The 23,714-nt window shown below is 42.8% G+C and overlaps 1 protein-coding gene across 2 annotated transcripts; it reads left to right on the top strand.

Annotated features, from left to right (window-relative positions):
* Positions 1–831: 831 nt before the first annotated feature.
* zgc:171971 (uncharacterized protein LOC569690 homolog) lies at positions 832–19,564 on the top strand. Of its 2 annotated transcripts, none has more exons than XM_031323953.2 (8): positions 832–1,808; positions 4,978–5,024; positions 5,150–5,304; positions 5,381–5,505; positions 7,959–8,070; positions 8,699–8,985; positions 11,109–11,261; positions 16,437–16,663. In XM_031323953.2, the coding sequence occupies exons 1-8, from the start codon at positions 1,617–1,619 to the stop codon at positions 16,512–16,514; spliced, it is 1,149 nt and encodes a 382-aa protein (XP_031179813.1). In that variant the 5' UTR covers positions 832–1,616; the 3' UTR covers positions 16,515–16,663. The 2 variants fall into 2 exon arrangements, with proteins under 2 accessions (XP_031179813.1, XP_031179812.1); XM_031323952.2 differs by lacking the exon at positions 16,437–16,663 and adding an exon at positions 18,858–19,564 and having other exon boundaries at positions 834–1,808.
* The last annotated feature ends 4,150 nt before the right edge of the window (positions 19,565–23,714 follow it).

Below are 23,714 nucleotides of genomic sequence, written 5' to 3'. Positions count from 1 at the left end.
AGTTATTATTGCACTACTACTAGCCTACTAATAGCTTTAAATAGCACTTTTTAAAACATGAAGTTGAAAAAAGTGCTTTAAGGGGGTGGCAGTAGCTCAGTCTGTAGGGACTTGGGTTGGGTCGCTGGTTCAAGTCCCAGTACGGACCAAAGTACAGAGTGTGGATTGGTAGCTGGAGAGATGCCAGTTCACCTCCTGGGCACTGCCAGGTGCTCTTGAGCAAGGCACCATACCCCCCCCCAACCGCTCAGGGTGCTGGTCCAGCACTGGCAGCCCACTCACTTTGACATCTCTCCATTTGTGCATGAATAGGTCCTGAGCATGTGTGTGTATTTCAGGCCTGTGTGTAGTGATTTCTAACAAACAGAGTGTAAATTGTAATTTCCCCACTGGGAATCAATAAACAGTATAAATTATTTAAGTTTTAAAACAAGAGAATGCAGACTAAAAAAATATAGTTAATTTGTAAATCAGTACAGAAATAATAAATATATATATATATATATATATATATATATATATATATATATATATATATATATATATATATATATATATATAATTATTTCTTCTACTCTACATGTAAGGGGGAAATCACCTCTACACCATTTATCTCACAGCTGGAGTTGTAGTTAGTTTGCAGATAGTGTGCAGACCTGGACCATCTAAAGATTATTATTAACCTCCCTTTACTTCTGTACCATTTTAAAAAAAAAAAGAAACTTTGTAAAGTGAGCCCACACGTACCTTAAAATTACTACCTGAGTCAAAGTACGAAGTTACACCACCACTTTGACAAAAAAGTAATTAAGAGCTGAGAATTTGTTCGACCCCTTCATCTCTCTCACACACAGCAGACCAACGCCGCCATCTTGTGGTTCCACTCGTGTAGTACATTTAAGGAAAACAATAGCAGTGCAGTAGCTACGGAAGGAAATTAACCTCCTAGATCCTTTTAAAGTGGACACGTTAAATAGGTGGCAAAACGGATCTGGTAGAATAATGTCACCGGTTGAACATTGTTAACGTTTTTATGTTTTTCTGCAACCACCGCCAGGATACTGCGCTGGGTTACGACCGAGAGAATGTGTCAGAGATGAACTCTGTTTATATGCAGCCTTCAGGAAGGATAACGTTACTGTGCACTGCAGCGAGAGCGAATATACCTAACGTCAGACTTACTAATAATAACCAACGGTATCGGTTTGCTCTAACACAACGTGTTTATCTTCGTGAGTGTTGTTCTGCATTCTGGCGCAGTCTGTTTCGATAGCGTTAGTGCGAACAAAATGGAGGGTAATAAGTTGTTGTTAAGTTGTCTGATGTAACGTTATATGGACCAGTGCAGTTTAGACTGCGTGTGTTAGCTAATCAACTGTTTCCGAAATCTCTTTGTTGGACAGAGAGAAAGAGTAACGGACAGATTAAGAAATAACGTTACGTTACAGTAAAATCACTCCGCTAAGACTGCTTTACTTTCGAAATAGAAGCGCAATGGGTCAAAAACTGTAACGTTATTGATTATGTGCACAGTAAAAACAGGGTGTTCTGTTACGTGAAATCCCTTAACTACAGATACTAAATAAATAGTATAGCCTATTAAAAGATAGCACAAAATGACCGACTCTGGGGATACAGCAAGTGTCCCCGGCTCCTCCAGTCTCAGCAGCGGGACCGGGCTGAGTTTAACCGCGGGCAGAGGACTCCCAGGGCGGGTCAGGAGTGTGTCCTCCCCCACTCCACCTGGAAGACTGACGTCCCTCAGAACCAGGGACCTGACACTGGGGGGAGTCTTCAAAAAATCAAAGGTATGCCTACTGTATGGCACCTTCTTATATACAGTCTATGTATGGCACACGCCAAAGGCGTGGAAACACGACATTTTCCTGTATGATATAAAAGCATTAATAGATTGGGCATCAAAAACTGTTAACTTCACATTACAATTAACAAATGCATACAAGAAGTAGAGAATCCAATTAATTCAAAATGTCTACAGTCTTAAATTAATGTTGCGTCACAGGATTCCCATACACTCTACACTGCAATATAGGATAATATACTCCAAACCAAACCAAACTTTGAAATCTCCCTTACTGCTCAAGGGTAGTTTTCTGCACCATATCAGTAAACCATGTGTTTAGTAAGTCTGTTGCACAATTCATATATGTGTGATTTACATGAAAAAGAATAAAACACGGATAAATACAACAAATTAAGATAAAGATAATAAAAAAGACAATATAAAGTAATTGTTAGGTAAAAACTCTTAAGGTGAAAGCAATGTTAAAAAAGATGTCTTAAGATTTTGTTGATGTAACAGTGCATACAGTTTTAGAGTCTGTTAAACCACCAAGCAGACTACTCCATAGTTGAAGGAGGCACCTGATTTAGCTGCATACTGGAACATGCACAGAGAACCCTGTTTCAAGGCCAAAATAGTTTAGTTCTTTCTAGTCTCGCTTTGCCAGACCATCCACATGCTGTGGAGCGGAGGAGGGTCTGGCTAGTCCACACAGCATTCTGGGATGGGAGAAAAACGTGCTCTGGTTTATTGGCATTTCTTTAAACCAATCATAATCATCATGGGCAGTGCTAAGCTCCGCATGGAGCCGCTGTAAAATAGTTGTGTGAGAGAAAACTCAGATTGGACAGATAGTCTAGCTAGCTGTCTGGATTTACCCAATTTTTTAAAATTTCATCACAAACAAAGTGGAAGGTAACAGACATCTGGCCGAAAAGAGAGAAATCCAGTGGAATTTCCGGCGGCAATGGAGCAATCCCGGAAGTGAAACATTGTGGCTATATACTAACCAGAACAGAACTAGAACAGAACTTAAAATGAGGCAAAACAAGCAACAGGTGGAGACCAGTGTTGCCACAGTTACTTTGAAAAAGTAACTTAGTTACTTTACAGATTACTTGATTTTAAAAGTAATTTAGTTACTTTACAGATTACTTGATTTTAAAAGTAACTAAGTTAGATTACAAGTTACTTTATTAGTTACATTCAGCAGCTGCTGACAACACCCGCCGCCTCAACATAAAAATGACTGTTTACTGTGAGGCAGCTCAGCATTGACAGTAGTAGGGATCTAGTTTATTATGGCACGAAACGAAGGCGAGTCAACCGTGTTTAAGGGCAGCATTTCCTCTACAACATACTGCCCGACCAAATACTTCAACTCTCCCCCACTTACTGGTTTTGCACCGAAGTCCAGCTTTTGTTGTTTGGGTGGTGGGGGACCTTCTGCTCTCTGCTTCGCACCACCTGGTGGGACTTGCTCTGTAAGTTGGACTGCAGTGCTGCGACTCCAAATGTTTCTTCAAATTTGACGTAGTGTTTTTGTAGCTAGACAGCACTTTGTCGCCACCAGCAGAGTGTACAACGAACCTTAATATTGCCATCTTTAGCTGACACAAGCTCAAAATAGTGACTGTATTTCCAGCTAGAAAACGCGCATCTCTCGCCTCCCTCCATTGTTGTTTACGTTTGTGTCGCTGCGTGGTACACATGACCTGTCCTCATGCTGAAAACGTGACTTGTCGTCGCATACGTGACTTCACTCCCCGAGATGCAAGAAGAAAGCAAAAACAATATTTTTACTAAGGAAAATGACAAAAATAGTAACGCACAGTGACTTGGATAAGTAACTTTAATCTGATTACTGGTTTGGAAATAGTAACGCGTTAGATTACTCGTTACTGAAAAAAGTGGTCAGATTAGAGTAACGCGTTACAAGTAACGCGTTATCCAGCATCACAGGTGGAGACCTACAGAAGACACTAATGAATACCAGGGCTTAATAGGCTAGAGGGAAGACCCCTAAATGTTCTTTAGTTTTCTATCCCTGCTGGAGGTAGAACAAAGCACAACACTGTTTTTCTTATTCTCTTAGGTCTCCAACATGTGAAATGGAGTCTTGTAAAAACCTTTCACTGCAAAAAGTGGTGATGTGGGTGTAAGGTTCCCATTCTACATCACCACTGATTTCTAAAACTGGTGTAAGCTTGTCCACACCTAAAAACAATCAAATTGCTCATGCCAGAAGCATCATCTGAAGCCACACTGTGACACACACAAGACAGAGTACAGAATCACAGATCCTGACATAGTTTGACTTTGCTGAGTGCTGATCCCAGCCCTCTACCTGCTGAATAACCTAAAACACAGATAAAGGTCACATGCTCATTCAAAGTAAAACCTAAATATTTATATTGGTCGGTATATGACATCACCGATTAAACAAGATGAACTGCGCTCCTTGAAACTAATTGCTGGCTGAAATGTACTTTTTGTATTTTATCCTGGTTTTCCACTAGTCTACATCTCCGGCACCATTTAGCCACAACATCCTGGAAGTGGAACGTCGTGGATATAGACTAAGTTCTTTCATCCTGGATTAAAACTAGGGAACGACCGATAATGTTTTTTTAAGGCCAATATCAATTGGGAGTAAACTGAAGCAGAGGGACAGACACAGAGCTGTAGCCGAGCCAAAGTACAACACTTTTTAATACATGAACTTTATCAGTTATCAGGTAAATAAAATGCTGATACAGATCATCTGCAAACTGCCAAAAAAACACCCCGATCATCATCCAGGGCCAATAATCAGTCTATCACTAATTAAAACAATATTGTTGAACTGTTTACACGGTGATAAAACACATTTCCTTCTTTCACAGGAAGGTCCGGGTCAACATTAGGGTCTTTAGAAACTCATTTGGTCTGATGGCTGCTTTAATGTAGGCGCTAATGGGAGGGTCACAATTAAAAAGGTATTCTGCTCGTTGGAAAGAACTATCGTTATCTTCATTAACACGCAAAATAAGTCATATTGAATCTGGCAGCTAGAAATGTATAGCATATTAAATATTTCATGTATTTGCATCACCTTTGTTTTAAATCCCAGTGAAGAAATACTTGGTATTAACAATGTTTTGTATTTCTTTGTGTTTTCTTTTTTTCCGAAGAAAACGTATGAGCCAAATGTCCACGCTGTGAGGAAAAGCAAAGATGAGTGAGTGGCCATCAATAAGATAATGCCAGTCTCCTGTTTATTAATGAGTTTTAAACTTTGCATATTGTGTGCTGTTAGTATGTAGTGTATTGTGATTATAAATATCACATTTGATTCTTGCCCAGGTTAAAGGAAGAGATCTGTGTGACTCCAAAAAAGGAGAGAAGAGAGAGGGATGAGAGGAGGAGAGAGAACAGAGGGAGGAGGAGAGAGAGGCCTCAGACTATCCAGTCTCACTCCATCTTTGAGCAGGGTCCTGCCGACACCATACGCAAAACAGGTGCACAGCTTCTTTCTTTTTCCTTTCTTCAGTGGAATTTGAGCATCCTTCACAATCAGCCCATCTCTCTGTTCAGGCTTGCGTGGTGCTATAGACCTGCATGACTCCACCACCTCTCCTGTGTGTAAACTGGTGAAGAAAGAAAGGAAAGACTCGGAGGAGGATGAAGATGAGATACTCAGTAAACTACAGAGAGATGATGTGAGTATTTCCTGCTAGCTGCTGTACCTTAAGAGGATACATTCACAATTGCTCAAGGCTGTCTTAAAACAACAGTCAGGTGCCCATATAATCATTTTTCTTTCTGTAATTTTTAGTGCTGTCAGTTAAACTTGTTATTAATGGTGTTAACGCAAACCCATTTTAATGGCGTCAATTCTTTTATCGCGAGATTAACGTTCTTTTTGGCCTAGCAAACTTTGTAGTTTTTTCACATGCTGTTGCAACAACTAGTAACGTTAGAAAAACTACAACACCACACCGGATCTAGCTAGACCGGAAACTAAACAACAGGCACGCCGCACACACTCGTTTGGTCTCGCGAGCCGGCCAAAGAGTAGTAGGCTAACGTTACGGTTTGAGTGGATGGCGAGCACGAGACACCGAAATGGATGCCAATAAGATTCTGAATGGAAAGTTGACTTTTAAAAACAAATTGTTCCATTGACAAGACCAAAGTGATCTGTGTGTTTGGTCGTTGTGAACTAAGCTATCATCGCAGCACGTCCAGTCTGAAATACCACTTGATGGCCAAGAACATCATCAAAGCCGTGACATTGAGTGAGAGATTATTTGCTCCAAGTGAGTATGTTGGTGTGAAATTGAACACTACAGTATGGCAGTGTTGTTTTCAATAAAAAAAACATTTGCACAAAGCAAACCGATCCACTTTTCCATGTTGATAAGAGCATTAAAATGAGAAAAAATAATGGGAAAAAAAGAAATCAAGGGACATTTAGAATAGATAAAAATGTGTGATAAATTGCGATTAATTGCGAGTTAACTATGACATTAATACGATTAATCGCGATTAAATATTTTAATCGTTTGACAACACTAGTCATTATTACTCCTGAAGTTTGTATGCAGCTTCAGCAGTCTGATTTAGGCAAATCAAGTAGGTATTTCACAGTTAGTCTTTTTGTAGTCTATATTCTTCGCGTTCCACTTCTGGGATTGCTCCGGTGCTGCAGGAAATTCTACCGGATGCATGAATTTTCTGTTTCCTTCCTCTTTCTTTGTGTTGGTGTTCTAACCTCTGGTGGATTTGTGAGGACTATGGTTAACTGCTCCTCAGATCTCTGCAGGGTAAATCCAGACAGCTAGCTAGACTATCTGATCAATCTGAGTTTTCTCTCGTACAACTATTTTGCAGCGGCTCCGTGCGGAGTTTAGCACCGCCCATGATGATTCTGATTGGTTTAAAGAAATGCCAATAAACCAGAGCACGTTTTCCTCCCATCCCAGAATGCTGTGTGGACTAGCCAGACCCTCCTTCAGCACACTTTGGAGGAGGGTCTGGCAAAGCGAGACTAGTCTTTTTGTACAAAATTCCCTCTTTGTGTTACTATCCCTCTGCTGCAGTTCAGCAAGGACCCTATCATTGCAAGTCCAATATATTAACCCTCCTCGTAGCTCTGGTCTGTTGTCTACGCACTCATAAGAAAAATATCTGGCTACGAGTGACACCTTTCACATTAGAAATAGTCATTTGATCCATTGTTAAAGGTACACTGTGTAGTGTTTTAAGTATCATATTAGCTAAAATCAATGTCTTCATTCATAAATATGTCCTCATTGGTGTAAAATGACCTCTGCCAATGATCTGACTTATCCTCGTAAGCAAAGGATTTCTTATCTGTATTTACATTGGACGGGCAAGTCCAAGGAGGCTTCCATGTCGTTCCTCCATTTTGAAAAACTATAATCGCTGAGAGGGACAAAGCACTAGCCTACCTGTCTAGTTAATCCACAACGCGTTTTCGTTCAGAGTCAGCGTCACGTCATTGAAACCAGCTGAAACGGAGAAGGAGATCAGTGAGAGGCGCTTGTCACTGCACTTTAGTCCATAATGGAGGATCATACTTATGCCGAGCCACAGGAGAAGGAATCCTCATCGCCAAAAAAATGTAAATTGGAAGACATGTTGTCATAGCTTCTTGGTACATAACGGCTACCGTAGTTGCAACACGCATTTGAAAAAGCGGGGCGATAGAGAGCACTATTCGTTTGAATGCAAAATACAATTTTACCGCTAGATGGGAGGAATTCCTTCACAGTGTACCTTTTAATATGAGAATATTGACTTTAACATCATATCATAAAACTAAAGCAGGGGTCCAAAACTGCTGGCTTTTTCTCAGTCTTTTATTTAAGAGTGCTTTTCTAGAAAGGCTGGTCTTATTTCACATAGGCTACTTAACATTTAAGAAGCTGCACCTAACTGTGCATCACAGCACTCTGATTTACCATGACACAACTGATACAATAATGTCTATTTCTAGACTTGGAGGACAGAGTTGTTTTTTAAGGAGTTTAATGTTTCTGTTTCCTGTCTTATCTGCAAGCAGAAAGCTGCTGTTTTTCAGGAATAGAGTCTCAGCATCACCCATCTCATCATTGGTCATAACTAATGTTATATGTTGCACCTACAGTTCATAGATGATCCCGGGCTGAGGAATGATGACAAGCTGAAACCCATCCAGCTGCCTCTGTGTCAGTCCAGTAGCTTCAATAAGAGTCGAACACTGACAACCACTACAACATGTGAGAAAAACCACCTCGGACTACTACTGCTACTACCACTACTGTCTCACCACTAACAGTGTCACATTACATGCCTGTAAACAGAGAGCTCATTTCATTCAGGACACTCACGTTAAGGTATTAACCATCTATTTCAGCATTATGCATTTCATTTTGGCGTGTGTCTCTACTCATGTGATGCTCTGGATCTGGAACAAATCTGAGCGAGCTTTAACACAAACTATCGCTGAGCTAACAATCCCCCTGACAGAGTCTGAGATACACAACTTTTATTGAACACATATTAAGTAAACATGCAACATTTGCGTAGGACTAAATGCTAATACTGGAGGAGGCTGGGGGATGTAAGGAGTTATTTCTGAAAGCAGGCAGCAGTGTAGCAGCATGATAAGCACTCAGTGTTGTTGCATGCAGACCGAATGAACGCCAAATGTTTATATGGACCACCTATTGTGAGAGATAAGATAGTGGACATGTGTGAATGGAAAGTGTATGGAACATATCAACTAAAAAAATGACTTCCATTCCTGCCTGTACTGCCACGAGGCTCCATGTCCGTGCATGATCAATAAGTAATCTGTTGCAGCCCGTTCTTGTGTTGAAGTAATTGTGGTTGTCATGTTGGCAGGTGCAGAGAACCCTCCTCTGTTCAGACCTCCGTCCTGTAGGGCTCAGAGTAGAGCAGGCCACAGCAGAACAGAGCTGCCCAAATCAGAGCTGCCATCTTTGGTAGAACTGCTGCAGGATATCAGCCTGTCTGGCAGAGAGGAGCTCTTCTTCATGCAGTTACCTGACAGTATGCCGGGCAGAGCGTCTGGACAGAAGGTTGACCCCCCTCAAGGATCTACAGCAGAGAAACCTACCAAGAAGGAAGGCAAGCCTGAAGACAAGAGGCCTTCACATCTACAAGCACAAGTGAGTTCTTGTGCACATTGAGCACATAACTTTGGCTTACTTTGCTGCATTCAATGCATCCCTCTTTTTCTGCTTTGTGCCGTTACTAACCCTCTTGGGAAGCCTTTTTCCTGAATAATGCGTCAACCCTGATGAGTTGTACTCTCTGAATTTACTTAGTGGCATCTCTTCATGCAGATAAATCTGGCGTTACTTGCTCTGGTTTTGAGACATACTGTATGTGTCCGAGGTTTCTGCTGCTGCCTTAAAAACCCATGCGGAAGACACTGTCGTAACAACAGCAAACTACACGTTTTATGTCATATTCAATATCTCCAGATCAATGCATTTTTTGTTAAGAAGCAGAGAGATGCATCGTTTCAACTAGGCCTTCCATGCGATCGTAGGTCTTCCAGAAGCTTTTTGATCCAGCCTGAAACTACAGTGTCTTTGTACATTAAATCCATAATTATGAATCCATGTCAATCTATATTGCCACATCACTTCAGGCTAGCATCATTATGTTTGTTTAGCATGAAAGCTAACACCTGGGCATTGCCAAAGCGGGCTTCTATGTGATCATAGGCCTTCCAGAAGCTTTGTAATCCAGCCTGGAACTGCATTGTCTTTTCGGAAACTTAATGGACCTTTTTCACAGCAGACATTTTGCTTTTTGGATTTTTCCCTTTCCTTTATTGTATTATATATCTTTTTTGTGCATGTCATAGGTTTACAACGTGAGAAAGCCCAAAGTCCACCCCAAAGGGACTTACCATCTCCAACAGAAAACACTGTTCACAAACTGCTCCAAACAGCTCTATTGTAGTCCAGCCTTTACTTCAGAGACAAACGTGGTCACTTTGGAACACACGTTATAATGATCACCTAGCTGCTAGCGTGGCACGCCCTCATACTCTGCTTCTGACTGGCTAGTAGTCCTTACCTAGGTACTGTCAGGGCACGCCCTCATACTCTGCTTCTGACTGGCTAGTAGTCCTTACCTAGGTACTGTCAGGGCACGCCCTCATACTCTGCTTCTGACTGGCTAGTAGTCCTTACCTAGGTACTGTCAGGGCACGCCCTCATACTCTGCTTCTGACTGGCTAGTAGTCCTTACCTAGATACTGTCAGGACACGCCCTCATACTCTGCTTCTGACTGGCTAGTAGTCCTTACCTAGGTACTGTCAGGACACGCCCTCATACTCTGCTTCTGACTGGCTAGTAGTCCTTACCTAGGTACTGTCAGGACACGCCCTCATACTCTGCTTCTGACTGGCTAGTAGTCCTTACCTAGGTACTGTCAGGACACGCCCTCATACTCTGCTTCTGACTGGCTAGTAGTCCTTACCTAGGTACTGAGCATGTGCGACTCCCAACAAAGATGGAACAGAAGTGAGATGTCTCACTCTGTAGCTAAAACAGAGAGCTCAACACACAGGGTGAAAAGAGGAGCTGCAGCAATGTGCAGTACAACAAAAATATGGTGTTTTTTGATAATTAAACCATGTAAACCTATTCTGATACAACCTCTAAATACAATTATGAATCTGAAAATGAGCATAATATGAGCACTTTAATAATCCATTACTAATGGAGGATGGGATTTTGTTTGTGTTATTTGACACTAAACTGCATTGTCCTGCTGGATGCCAAGCTGTACTCTCATCTCCTTTCACTAACAGCCATTCACCAAAATACCTAACTGGTGCAGAAAAGGTCAAACGGCACTAGTGAAAAGGTTGTGCCACAAAGTGCCAGAACAGAGCCATTTATACCCATAATGTTTTGATAGGACTGTTAGTAGAGAAGTGTATTTATCTCATTGTTTCAAACTTTTCTGCATATACATTATTATTTGACATTACAGAGGCCGCACGCCTCTGGAGCAACTAGGGGTTAGTGTCTTGCTCAGGGACACATTGGTTGATGTATCACAGTGGGAATCAAACCCAGGTCTCCCACACCAAAGGCATGTGTCATATCCACTGCGCCATCACCACCCACTATTTATTTTGGCCTAAAGATTTCAGTCAAATTTACACACATTTAGTACTGTACGACATATCAACTGTTGATCTTTTTAATCCAAACATGCTAGTCTCAGCCAGTTATTAACAGATTGTGTATCTCTGCCTGTCCTCAGGAGGCTGCGGTGAAGGAGGGCTGCCCGGTGCTTTCCCAACTCCCAGAAGGATTTATGGGTAAACTGCAGATCAGGAAGTCAGGAAAGGTGGAGCTGAAGCTGGGTCACGTTGTCATGGACGTCTCTGAGGGCGCTGCATTCTCCTTCCTGCATGTAAGAGAGTGTGTGCGTGCGTGCGTGCGTGCGTCATATAATAACATCCATCCATCCATCCATCTTTGTCCGCTTATCCGGGGTCGGGTCGCGGGGGCAGCAGCTCCAGCAGGAGACCCCAAACTTCACTTTCCCGAGCCACATTAACCAGCTCCGACTGGGGGATCCCGAGGCGTTCCCAGGCCAGGTTGGAGATATAATCCTTCCACCTAGTCCTGGGTCTTCCCCGAGGCCTCCTCCCAGCTGGACGTGCCTGGAACACCTCCCTAGGGAGGCGCCCAGGGGGCATCCTTACCAGATGTCCAAACCAACTCAACTGGCTCCTTTCAATGCGAAGGAGTAGCGGCTCTACTCCGAGCTCCTCACGGATGACTGAGCTTCTCACCCTATCTCTAAGGGAGACGCCAGCCACCCTCCTGAAGAAACCCATTTCTGCCGCTTGTACCCTGGATCTCGTTCTTTCGGTCATGACCCAGCCTTCATGACCATAGGTGAGGGTAGGAACGAATATTGACCGGTAGATTGAGAGCTTTGCCTTCTGGCTCAGCTCTCTTTTCGTCACAACGGTGCGATAAATTGAATGTAATACCGCACCTGCTGCGCCGATTCTCCGACCAATCTCCCGCTCCTGAGAAGTGTGATACCCCTGTAATTGGCACACACCCTCTGCTCCCCCTTTTTGAACAGGGGAACCACCACCCCTGTCTGCCACTCCTTAGGTACTGTCCCAAACTTCCATGCAATGTTGAAGAGGCGTGTCAACCAAGACAGCCCCTCCACACCCAGAGCTTTAAGCATTTCTGGATGGATCTCATCAATCCCTGGGGCTTTGCCACTGTGGAGTTGTTTGACTACCTCAGCAACTTCCACCAGGGAAATTGACGACAATCCCCCATCATCCTCCAGCTCTGCCTCTGACATAGAGGGCGTATTAGTTGGATTTAGGAGTTCCTCAAAGTGCTCCTTCCACCGCCGGCTTCCCTGACCACCGGTGTCCGCCACGGTGTTCGTGGGTTACCGCCCCTTGAGGCACCCAAGACCCTAAAACCATAGCTCCTCGCCACAGCTTCAGCATGGGAAACTTTGAACATCGTCCACTCGGATTCAATGCCCCCAGCCTTCACAGCTATGCACGAAAAGCTCCCCCGGAGGTGTGAGTTAACAGTCTGTCGGACAGGGGCCTCCTCCAGACGTTCCCAATTTACCCGCGCTACCCGTTTGGGCTCACCAGGTCTGTCCAGAGTCTCACCACCAGATGGTGATCGGTTGACAGCTCTGCCCCTCTCTTTACCCGAGTGTCCAAAACATACGGCCTCAGATCAGATGAAACGATTATAAAATCGATCATTGACCTTTGGCCTAGGGTGCTCTGGTACCAAGTACACTTATGAGCATCCCTATGTTCGAACATGGTGTTCGTTATAGACAATCCATGACTAGCACAGAAGTCCAACAACAAACAACCGCTCAGGTTTAGATCAGGGAGGCCATTCCTCCCAATCACGCCTCTCCATGTATCTCCATCATTGCCCACATGCGCGTTGAAGTCCCCCAGCAGAACTATGGAGTTCCCCACTGGAGCCCCATACAGGACTCCATTCAAGGTCTCCAAGAAGGCCGAATACTCCGAACTCTTGTTTGGTGCATATGCACAAACAACAGTCAGAGTTTTCCCCCCCCACAACCCGCAGGCGTAGGGAGGCGACCCTCTCGTCCACCGGGGTGAACTCCAACGTAGCGGCGCTCAGCCGGGGGCTTGTGAGTATCCCCACACCCGCCCAGCGCCTCACACCCTGGGCAACTCCAGAGAAGAAAAGAGTCCAACCCCTATCCAGGAGTATGGTTCCAGAACCGAGACTGTGCGTAGAGGTAAGCCCCACCAGTCCTTCCCCCACAGAGAGGTGACGTTCCACGTCCCCAGAGCCAGCTTCTGCCGCCCGGGTCTGGTCCGTCGAGGCCCCTGACCTTCACCGCCACCCGTGTGGCAGCGCACCCGCCCCCAGCTTGTGGGTTCCTCCCACAGGTGGTGGGCCCATGGGTTGGAGAGAGAGGTGCCACGTAGCTTTTTCGGGCTGTGCCCGACCGGGCTCCGTAGCAAACCCAGCCACCAGGTGCTCGCTGACGAGCCCTCCATCTGGGCCTGGCTCCAGACGGGGGCCCCGGGCTTTCTTCCAGGCAGGGTAATTTCACCTCTTCCTCGATGACTCATAGGGGTTTATGAACCATTCTTTGTCTGGCCCCTCACCTGAAACCACTTTGCCAAGGGAGACCCTACCAGGAGCACCAAGCTCCAGACAACACAGCCCTCAGGTTCATAGGGACACACAAACCTCTCCACCACGATAAGGTGATGGTTCCCGGAGAGGAACATAATAACATAGTATACATAACATTATAAGAGGCAGAGTAAACTGTTCACTCAAAGTCAATTATTATGAGAACATCTGTGACCATGGATGCACAGTACATCATCTCCATAGCGACGACTCTTTGTAATTAGGGGTCCAAGCCCGAGGGGTCATGGGAACCGCGTATGCAAGGCAACGCGGTTCACATCTCCAGCGGAGCTGTGGAACCCTATTGTTTTTCTACTGATTTTTTTTTTTTTTCCATTATTCTTCTCCGCCTAAACCGTACATGGTGGGGGGTTGCCGTTTTCAGGACTGGTATGAAACTTCGCAAGGACCTCAGGCGCAACAATTGACCCACTTCCACCACAAAGTGGCGCTATAGCAGAAAAAACGCGTTTGTCCCTATAACTCCCACACCGTACACCGGACATTTAAAAACTAGGACTTTTATGCGTGAAAAATCGTGATTTATCAAATCGATCTCCTCCTAGACCGTGCGACCGATCTGCACGAATCTTGGATCGTAGCATCTCCAGACCTACCTGACAAAAAGTTAATAAAAATAATTTTTATAGGATAAAAATTGCGCATATTACGAACGAACAAATTTGTGTAGCTAACTATGAAAACACCAATTTTGCCATATCTCAGCCAAAATAAATGGTATCAACGCCAAACTTAACCAGTTGGTGGTCCCCCACGCGTTTTACGAAAATTGGTCACTGGGGGCGCTACAAGTACAAAACGTTTATATCTCATGAACGGCTCATCCGATTTTTACAAAATCCATGGGTACAATCTAGGTCCACTCCTGAGGCCAAACCTCGAGTGGGGTACTGAGGGTTCAAAGTGGGCGTGGCCTATGGGACCCAAGTATAGATTCACCATTTACACTAATGTGAACAACTTTAAATTTACAGTGTAGATGGACAATGGGCCCTGGACCACACCTACCAAAAATCACACATGTGGACCACTAGGTGGCGCTATAATGTTTTTTTGCCTTTAACTCCCACATTATACATCGCACATTAAAAAAACTGACATCGACGTGTTCCTTGAATCAGACTCGTCAGAGTTGTGGTGCTCGTTCGGCATGCCGCTCTGAGGCTCTGTACCAATTTTGGTGAAGATCGGCCATTAGGGGGCGCTATAAGCAACGTTTATTTGTTTTGGCCAATAACTTGCATGCATTTAAATGGGAAATTTCCAATTGCAATATCTCTTCCACAGTAAATGCAATCAACACGAAACTTGTGTTGCTCGTTTGGCATGCCGCTTTGAGGCTCGGTACCAAATTTGGCGAAGATCGGCCGTTAGGGGGCACGATAATCAACGTAGACCAGTTTTGGCCCTTTTACTCAATCGATGTTAATGGAATATTTGCAATGGGAATGTACCACAGACCTTGCAGCTCACACTTCTCAATATTTACTGACGTTTGCCTCTTACCGTTACGTTTTGGTGTTTGCTTTTGCATGCTCCGCTGGTTTTTTACAATAAACAATCTTCTTAACCTGCCTGACAAAGTTTCTACAACCTTCACAGTGGACAAATGCAACTCTTTTCTCTCACGTTTTCAATCCAAAATCAACACCATTCATAGGCGGCGATACCGTGCAATTAAACATTGCAGTTGGTGCTAAGTGGAGCGTCTGTCATAGTGTGATTGGTTATGTTGGTGTCATTAATTCTTAATTTCCCACGAAGCTGATCGCGGTTACGTGTCAGTTAAACTTTTCATCTCCAATGCTATCAGTATCTGCGAGAAGTGGCGCTGTCCTGAGATGAAACCTACTTTACGGCTAAATTATCAAGTTAATAGGCGTGTGTGTTCGCGTCGGCCGCTGTCCATTTCCTAAGGTTCAGAAATGCGATCCATTTTTGACTACTTTTTTTTTAAAGGGTGTGCGCCTGTGAGCACCATTTACAACAACGTGACCACCTCCCCTGCTCCTTCAACCACCACACCTGCCTCCCCCTTCCACCCTCTCGGTCACTCTCTCATTTCTCTCTGCTGTCCCCTGTGGTCAGGGGGGTTAAGAAGTTTGTTTATTGTAGAGAATTGTTAAAGGTAGTCTGTGTATGCATGGAGATGAACTGTTAACCACTACATTTGCAACAGCAATGTACCGCAGACGTCGCGGCTCACACCGTACCGCAGACCTTGCGGATCAAACCTCTCGATATTCACCAATGTTTGCCCCCCCATGTAATGCTTTAGGTCCCACTTTGGCGCAGCTCCCCGGGTCATCGGGGGCGAGTGGCGCTGCTTCCCTGGTCATCGGGGGCGACTGGCATCGGAGGCTTGGACCCCGTCATAACTGCTTGCAGTTCTAGTTCCTCTTTGTAATTGTAACTTCCGACTTTAACACGTAGTGATATGCTTGCTACAGTTGCATTTCTATTAGTGATGAATCGGCAAAACAATGTTTTATTTCTCCGATTCACTGCTTTGTTCTAACGCCGCTCCCTCTCTCCAGTCACTCTCTAGCTCGCTTGGCCACATCACCGTGCTCACGGGCGGTCGTTGAGCTACAACCAGCCTCTGGCGACTTGACCAGCTGAGTCGCAGTGACGACATCAGCTGGTTTGAGTCGAGCTGAGACGGGCCGGTTCAGACCGCTGACACTTTTCCCCTCAACGTTCTAAAACGGTGTTGTCTCGTCACGACTCTTTGGTCTGAACTGGGCTTCACTCAAACATGTCTATGCTTGTTCAAAAGAGCAAACTATAGGCAGTCACACATAGAGTGGTAGGAGTATGTGACATTTTGATAAAAAGCCTTATGGGTTTTTTTAATGGATGGTTTTGACCATGGCAGGTTTTCATCAGGGTTCAAATGAAGAGACAATACCTGAGCCTGACTTTATGCTCTCAGGGGTGTGTCCTTATTGGGTGATAGGAAAGTACATGGGAGATGAGTGTCATTCAAAAAATAGGTAAAGATGGGTATTGACTCAAACTCAATTTCTGTGTTGAATAAATATGAATCTTTTTTAAAGATAATTTTTGGCCATGTTAAGCCTTTATTTTATAGGACAGCTTAGACATAAAAGGAGAGAGAGAGGGGGGGGGAATGACATGCAGCAAAGGGCGGACTGGGCCCACTGCGTCGAGGAGTGAACCTCTATATATGGGTGCGCGCTCTACCAACTGAGCTACCCAGGCGCCCAAAATAAACTTCTAAAATCAACTTCTTTATTTAGGTTTAGATACACTGTTTGGAAAATCAATAGATGTTAAACCCATACCAAACCCTCACTTCTTAATAAACAATCATATCAGAGTGTGTAAAGACTTGGGTTCTAAACATGTGCCCTCTGGAGTCAGATAGTGCCAAGCAAACACAAAGGTTCAACTTTCTTTTGTCTTCACATCAAAAATGATCATTTTAGCCCATTATACAACAGTATTTAAGACTACTAGAGCTTCGGCTTCTTCAATCACCAAATATTATTGTTGCCATACACAATACACAAAAACGATGCAAAAAAATAAATGCATCATGGCACCCTCATCCTCACTACCAAAATTAGATTTTGGATCATTTTTCAATCCCCATCATAAAAGTATTTGTCTTGTTGGAAGGATTTCTATAGAATGTTTAATCAGTCCTTCCAGAAAAGTGCGGAGGATTGTTGCGGGCAAAAATCCTTGATTATGTGGCACATTTTCTTAAAAAATGCGATGGAATATGCGGGATATTTATGCAATTTTATGCGATGAAATTACGGGAACTTGCAAAAATTGCGGTTTCATCATGGCTTCATTGCGGGGTTTGCAGCTTTTCGATGATGTTCACGTCGCGTAATTACGTCACTTCATAACGTTCCCATGGCAACGGGAAAATGGCTGCTCTTGTGTGAAGTAAACGCAACATTTTTCAACTTTCTGCTAAGATATATGTGACTTTTTTGCAACGAAAATGCGGGGATTATGAAATCATGCAAGCCCCGCATATTTTGCGCAGAAATCAGCAATTTATGCGGCGAAAGTGCGGCGTATTTGAAAAAATGCAGCCCCCGCATAAATATGCAGACTTTGGCTGATTATGCATTGAATTACGGGATCGCATAATCACGTTTTTCTGGAGGGATTGTTTAATTGACGGTCCCGTTATCAGACGCACGACAAAAAAATTGTCTTGTAGACATATCTTCCCAGTAGAGTTGGAATTTCAGTTAAATCATAATCTCCAAAAAATAAAGTTTACAATAAAGTTTACAATTATCTGCAATAGATTAATCTTTTTAAGTTGAAGCTAATTGTAATATTTTGTAGGAGGACAGCATATAAGTAACCCTTTTTTTTTACTCTTTGTCGTGACTGATGTGGAAGAGACTGCACTTATCTAAATTCTGAACCAAGTGTGTCAAATATATCACAGCATGTTTCATAAACAGACCCAAACGGAATCTTCAGGTTTTGTTTCCTGCTGGGGGTGGAGATATGTTAACATTCAGAGTAGAGGTGTGATCTTCACTGATCTCCCGATTCGATTATGATTATCATGTCTTCGATTCGATATCTCGATGCATCACGATGCGTCACGATGCGTCAAATCCATGTTTCTATTAAAGACATATAGGATATTTAATTCATAGCTTTTCAAGCTTCAAAAACCAAACATTCTGCAGTGCTCTGATACTAAATAAACTGGATATTAAAACTACAGCACTGAGCACATGGCACTTCCTGAATATGCAAAACATACCAGAATATGTAAACAGAAAGGTTGTTAGGCCTACATTAAATTATAAACAGAAATAATCGATTATGGCCCGGCCGATTATCGATGGCAGCATCGTCCATGTCCACGATTCCATGCATCTATTATTTGATTAATTTCAACACCTCTAATTCAGAGCTTTTTTAATATTTTTTTTTTTTAACTGCGGTAAATCTGCCAAGTTCTGCGTTTACAGATTCCGTGTGGACCTACTAATAAGAATATACAGTACATTTCCATTTTCATTTAAAAAATGTTAACATCATTTTAAAAAATAATTCATTTTTTTAGGAAAAAAATCTTTCCAAAAATTAGGTGAACAATATACCAAACTATATAATTGTAACATATAATGTATTGCCAAATGCAGTCTACTGGACTTTTTTTTTTTTTTTAATTGAACACTTAACTATTGCAATACCAGGTTATGTCTGCCAATAATATGTGATTAGAAAAACCTAGCCACTCTGACACTGTTAATATAGAAGCCATCTATCCCTCTTCCTTCTGCAGCAGCTGGTGTCTGTGCGTCTGTCTGATGGCCGAACTGGAGACATGATGGTGTTGGGGAACGTCCACCACAAACTGGTCTTATCTCCTGACTTCCAGGCTTTACTGAGACAAGCTGCACCGCAGCAGGGACAAGGACCCTGATCATCTCTCAGCCACTGCACGGACAGCCAACACAGCTGAGAGTCACAGACCTTTTGAAAGAAGTTAACATTTGTTTGAATTGTGTAGGATTCCTGATCTGATGTTTTGTTACCATGCCAACTGATCACTGTGGAGGAAATGACAGGTTTGTATATTCTCCATACCTCTCCTCTGAGGTTTTAAGGCAGCTATGTAGGTTACCCTCAGTAACCTGTTTTCTTTGATAATTTTTATGCTATGGTTTAGTTTCGTAAATTTTGAACATCCTGTGATGGCAAAACCATCTGTCAAAAGACACCGCCAGAGGAGACTCCTTTTTTTGGAAAGGATACAAATTGTGATGTGGTAAATACTGTACATGGCGTCAGACTCAACCTACTGATCCTCAAGGACTCCCATTTACAGAGCGGTGACTTCTGACAGAGAGAACACTCCTTCAGTTCTACATACATCAGCAGAGCAGTCAACATGGTTGTGAGCTTAGAGGCGTAAAGCTTGATTTATGGTTTTGTGGAGGCTCCACACAGAGCTTTCTCCGTAGCCTACGTAAGTGGCCTGGTGTTTATACTTGTGCGTTGGTGTGTGTGTCGAGCCGGCATGTGTGTGTGGGGGGAGTGTGTGGTAGAGCGAGGGAGAAGTGAGAGAGTGACGGCGATAAGCTTCAGAGCGAGTAGCGACTCTAGAGTCTTAGAGTACTGTCTTGTACCCAGCGCGGCTCAAAGCCTGACCCAAGTGTCTTTGCTAGTTTAAGACCGACACCGGGCCCATCTGTGGCCCATGGGCGTGGTGTGTTCAGGTGCATTCTGGGCGTGCTGGTCTTACAGGGAGGTGTGTTCAGGTGCATTCTGGGCGTGCTGGTCTTACAGGGAGGTGTGTTCAGGTGCATTCTGGGAGTATTGCTATCTTGAGGCAGTGGGAAGTGATGGCACCATTGACCAAGAAAAACCTGGTCTAAAGTCAATAACTCAGCATTTCATTGTTATTTTAACAGAGCATTAGTAAAATGCGCGCACACACTGCTTGTTACACACATAGGGACACAGCAGCACACAAACATGCAAAAGATTAAAAATAAAAATATTACAATGTGAAATAGTATTATAATATGATCTGCTAGCGCGCTTTCACTTCACGCAGGAGCAGATCAGTTTCTTCTCCTGAACATCTCTCCTTCCTGTTCAGCAAATCCTCCATCATAATAGCAATGGTCCAAGGTCCAAACGTGCCTGGCTTTTAAAGGGAATGGGAGACGTACAACCCTTTAGAACACTTTTTTCCGCCGTCAAACTAGCAAAAGTGGATTTGGACATGCCCTAAACGCAACTGCACCAGGCGCTTCACGCCGTGCGCTCAGATCGTTAAAATAGGACCCATAATGGGAAACAAAGTGTCTCCCTGTTCTTTCTGACCACGGTGGGAAATCTGGAGCAGGAAAAGTTAACCCTCTCCTTGATTTCATGTTGTTTATGGAGAAGGAGAACCAGGACATGAGTTGGGCGGCGTGCGTCGCAGCGACGTGTTGTTACATTTTTGGAGAGGTGCACGTCAGGGATGTAGCTGGGGGTGTCTTTTGCTGTTTCAGGATTTATTCTTCTGCGTAAAATCTACGGCGTGGTTACGTACGTAGGTACGTGGAGACACGACCCTACGCCGTAGATCTGACGCAGAAGAATAAATCACGCTTAAGACTGACTGAACAACAGCTACGACGCGCAGAGAAAGATCAAGGACGACATTCACATCCGACATCAGGGACCATCATTAAACAGAGACAGGCTGGAGTTCTGTCATTGGTCTAACTAAATCCCTGAGTGACTGTATTTTTAACTTACAGAAACTTTGATAACTACATATTCATGTGTTTTAGTGTAACAGACCGACAGTGAGATAACTGTGCTTCTTTATTAATCCTTCTAGACCTGTTTCTCACCATGTGTGTAATGGTTTGTGTTCAGTAGACAAAATGGTGCAAAGCAAATGTACGTTCTTAGACTGCTTAAAGAAAGGGTTGGTAATGTTGAAAGTAGCCTCTCCTCAGGCTCCGTCTAAAAGGGTATATTGGGAATAGTTACCAACCCCTGCCTTAACCAGTAACTGCACTGATGTACAGCTGGAATTTGTAACTTTTTTAGTATTTAGCAAACTTAGATATAGTAGTATTTTCAGTATTACTTCTAGGTGTTTGTTTTGTCTGTTTGTGAGCCTGCTTATTTTTTTTCTACCTCAACATTTAATTGCCAGCCAAGCTTTCAAATCAATAGAAGTACATCAACATGTTCAGAGTCCTGAATGACCGCTTAGTGAAAGAGAAACAAGAGACTGCTCTGTTTTCATTTTGCTAGACTGAAGTACAGCTTTTGATACAGTAGATCAAGTCATCCTGGTATATAAAGATTACTTTTAATGCTATTCATGGCTCCAGATCATATTTCCATGCTGTGCGAAGCCTCAGGTCCTATTGGCTGTTCTTGTGTCTAGAGTAGACTAGAGGGGACTTGGTCTTTGCTGTCCGGGCACCCCGGCTCTGGAATGACCTGATTTGAGGAGCTCAGACTCACCTCGTCATCATCTCCCTTTCTACTATTTTTAAAACAAGACAAGTACACCAATAACTTTTTTGTTTTTATGTCTTTTATACTGATATCTCATTATGTTTTATACACTGTACATTGTAGATTTTTATCTGTGTCTGTTTTATCGTTTTTTTACCGCCTTTATTTGAATTCTGAATCTTTATCATTGTTTATCTGTATTTTTATTTTACAAATAAACATTATTGATATTATACAGTAAGTGTGGGCATACACCCTGTTATAAACTTTCACCTAGGTGAACTTTTCAGAATGATGTTAATAAACACTGCTGAAATTGACTATGCTCATGTGCCCTATGGCTACATTGCAGCCCGGTCCGTGGCTGCCAGTTACAGCGTTCTCAATACTGGACACATTTCAAAGATTTTTGTTCACATTAATCACTTAGACACAAATGTATGGGAAAATATGGTGACAGAGCTATTGGCAATACTATTGGCCCTGCAGTGGATAGATGAGATCAATAACAACATTATTGCATCTGAAAGCTTTTCAGCATTAACAAACATATAACCTGGAAGTTCATCATTTAGGAACAGATATTATCAATGAAATATTCCAAATAATGTACAGAATGGAAATGAAGGGTCCCTGTTCATCTTGGTGTGTAGAGAAACCTTAACAAAGATTTCTGAGGGGGAAGCTCCACAGGTTGACTTCATGTGTTAGCCGCTAGCAGGATCACACATCCTAAAATTAAATATTAAGGTACTGACTTTCCAACAAAGTCAGCTGAGAAACTCTAGTGAAGCCTTGATTCCATTCAGGTTCAGGTTTGATCTTTCTGTTTGTTAAACAGCAAATATGTATCTGTTAGAATATGAGAAATGGCTGGTTTTGGTGATGCTGAGGTAACTTTATACCTCAGTATAACTTTAAACTTTGATTGTTATTTTGAAATATGTGGAAATAAGCTGCAATACTCCATTCATCCACAGAGTGGAGCTGCAACAGAAATCAAAGCAGAAAATATCCATTTACAGTTTTTCTCAGTCGCTTTGGTACATTTCTCAAATCATTAACATTCTCAAACCAGTAAGTTTCAATTACTCAAAACAATTATTACAAATTGGATGACCTGCAGAAGCCTGTAACTTGCTCAAAATCTCTAGTCCATTCCTCAGAAGTAAATCTTTATGTCGATGAACATGTCAGTGGCATCATAACGTCGAGTCATTTGTCATCGTTCATAAAGAAGAGGCTTAGGTTGGTCAAAAAGCTTAGTCGTGTTCGTGTTGTCAATATCAAATTGTACTCTTTAGGTATTTTCTGATGTACACTGGCTACATTTTTGATGACAATAATTGAAAATGTGAAAGACCACCTTTTCTGTACAGAATTTAAACATTTCAACAGTACAAAGTCACATTCCTTTATGTGAGATTAGGATTACAAGAGATTGGACAGGATTCACATTTATGCTTTTATTTTTGGTTTTTCAACAAATTATAGTGTCATTGTGATTCAGAAAGAAAACCACAAACCTATTTTATAGCACAAAGAAGAAAGAAACATGTCAACATAGAAAAGGTTACCACAGGAAACGTTTCTATCTGTACAATCCCAATGGTTCCAGTCTGTCGGGCTCTTCTTCTGTTTTGCCCCCTACTCTTCCACCACGCAGCCTGGGTCCTCTTCTTCCAGCTGTCGACCCTGTTTGTGTCCTTGGTGTTCTTCCATTGTCAGAAGTTGTAACACTGTGTTGTGCTCTGTTTAGATATGCTTGCCAATTGAAGTTGATCTAATGTTTCACACAATCCCCTTCATTAGTGAAGTCAAGATTCACCTTAGAGCAAGTCATCAATTCTGGACAAATTCACAACAACACTGTAAGGACAATTGGAATGTACTGGATGGAAAACTTGCTTGACCGATTATGACAACCATGTTCAACCAATTTTGCATGTAAAGACATATTCAGTGAAGTTATGCCAATATGTTTTGGGGGGTCAGACAATTCATCAGACATCCAGTATATTATATTTTGATCAACATGACATAAGCAATTGATCATGTAAAAAACAGCAGACACTTGTACATGATCAATTGCATGCATGTACAAAAGCAATTGCAATTTGACCAAAACGATACATTTCTTGTATCTTGTGCACAAGTGACTCGA

The sequence above is a fragment of the Sander lucioperca genome, chromosome 22 (genome assembly GCF_008315115.2).
Source record: "Sander lucioperca isolate FBNREF2018 chromosome 22, SLUC_FBN_1.2, whole genome shotgun sequence".
NCBI classification, from domain to species: Eukaryota; Metazoa; Chordata; class Actinopteri; order Perciformes; family Percidae; genus Sander; species Sander lucioperca.
The sequence above is the reverse complement of the archived record's forward strand: the minus strand, read 5'-3'. Positions and strand labels throughout refer to the sequence as shown.

What these genes read in the sequence shown, in the direction of transcription:
- zgc:171971 (XM_031323952.2), top strand. Translation starts at nt 1,617, where the DNA reads ATGACCGACTCTGGGGATACAGCAAGTGTCCCCGGCTCCTCCAGTCTC. An exon ending in CTTCACATCTACAAGCACAA is followed by an intron (nt 8,986 to 11,108) that starts GTGAGTTCTTGT and finishes GCCTGTCCTCAG; the next exon opens with GAGGCTGCGGTGAAGGAGGG. An exon ending in CTGCATTCTCCTTCCTGCAT is followed by an intron (nt 11,262 to 18,857) that starts GTAAGAGAGTGT and finishes TTCCTTCTGCAG; the next exon opens with CAGCTGGTGTCTGTGCGTCT.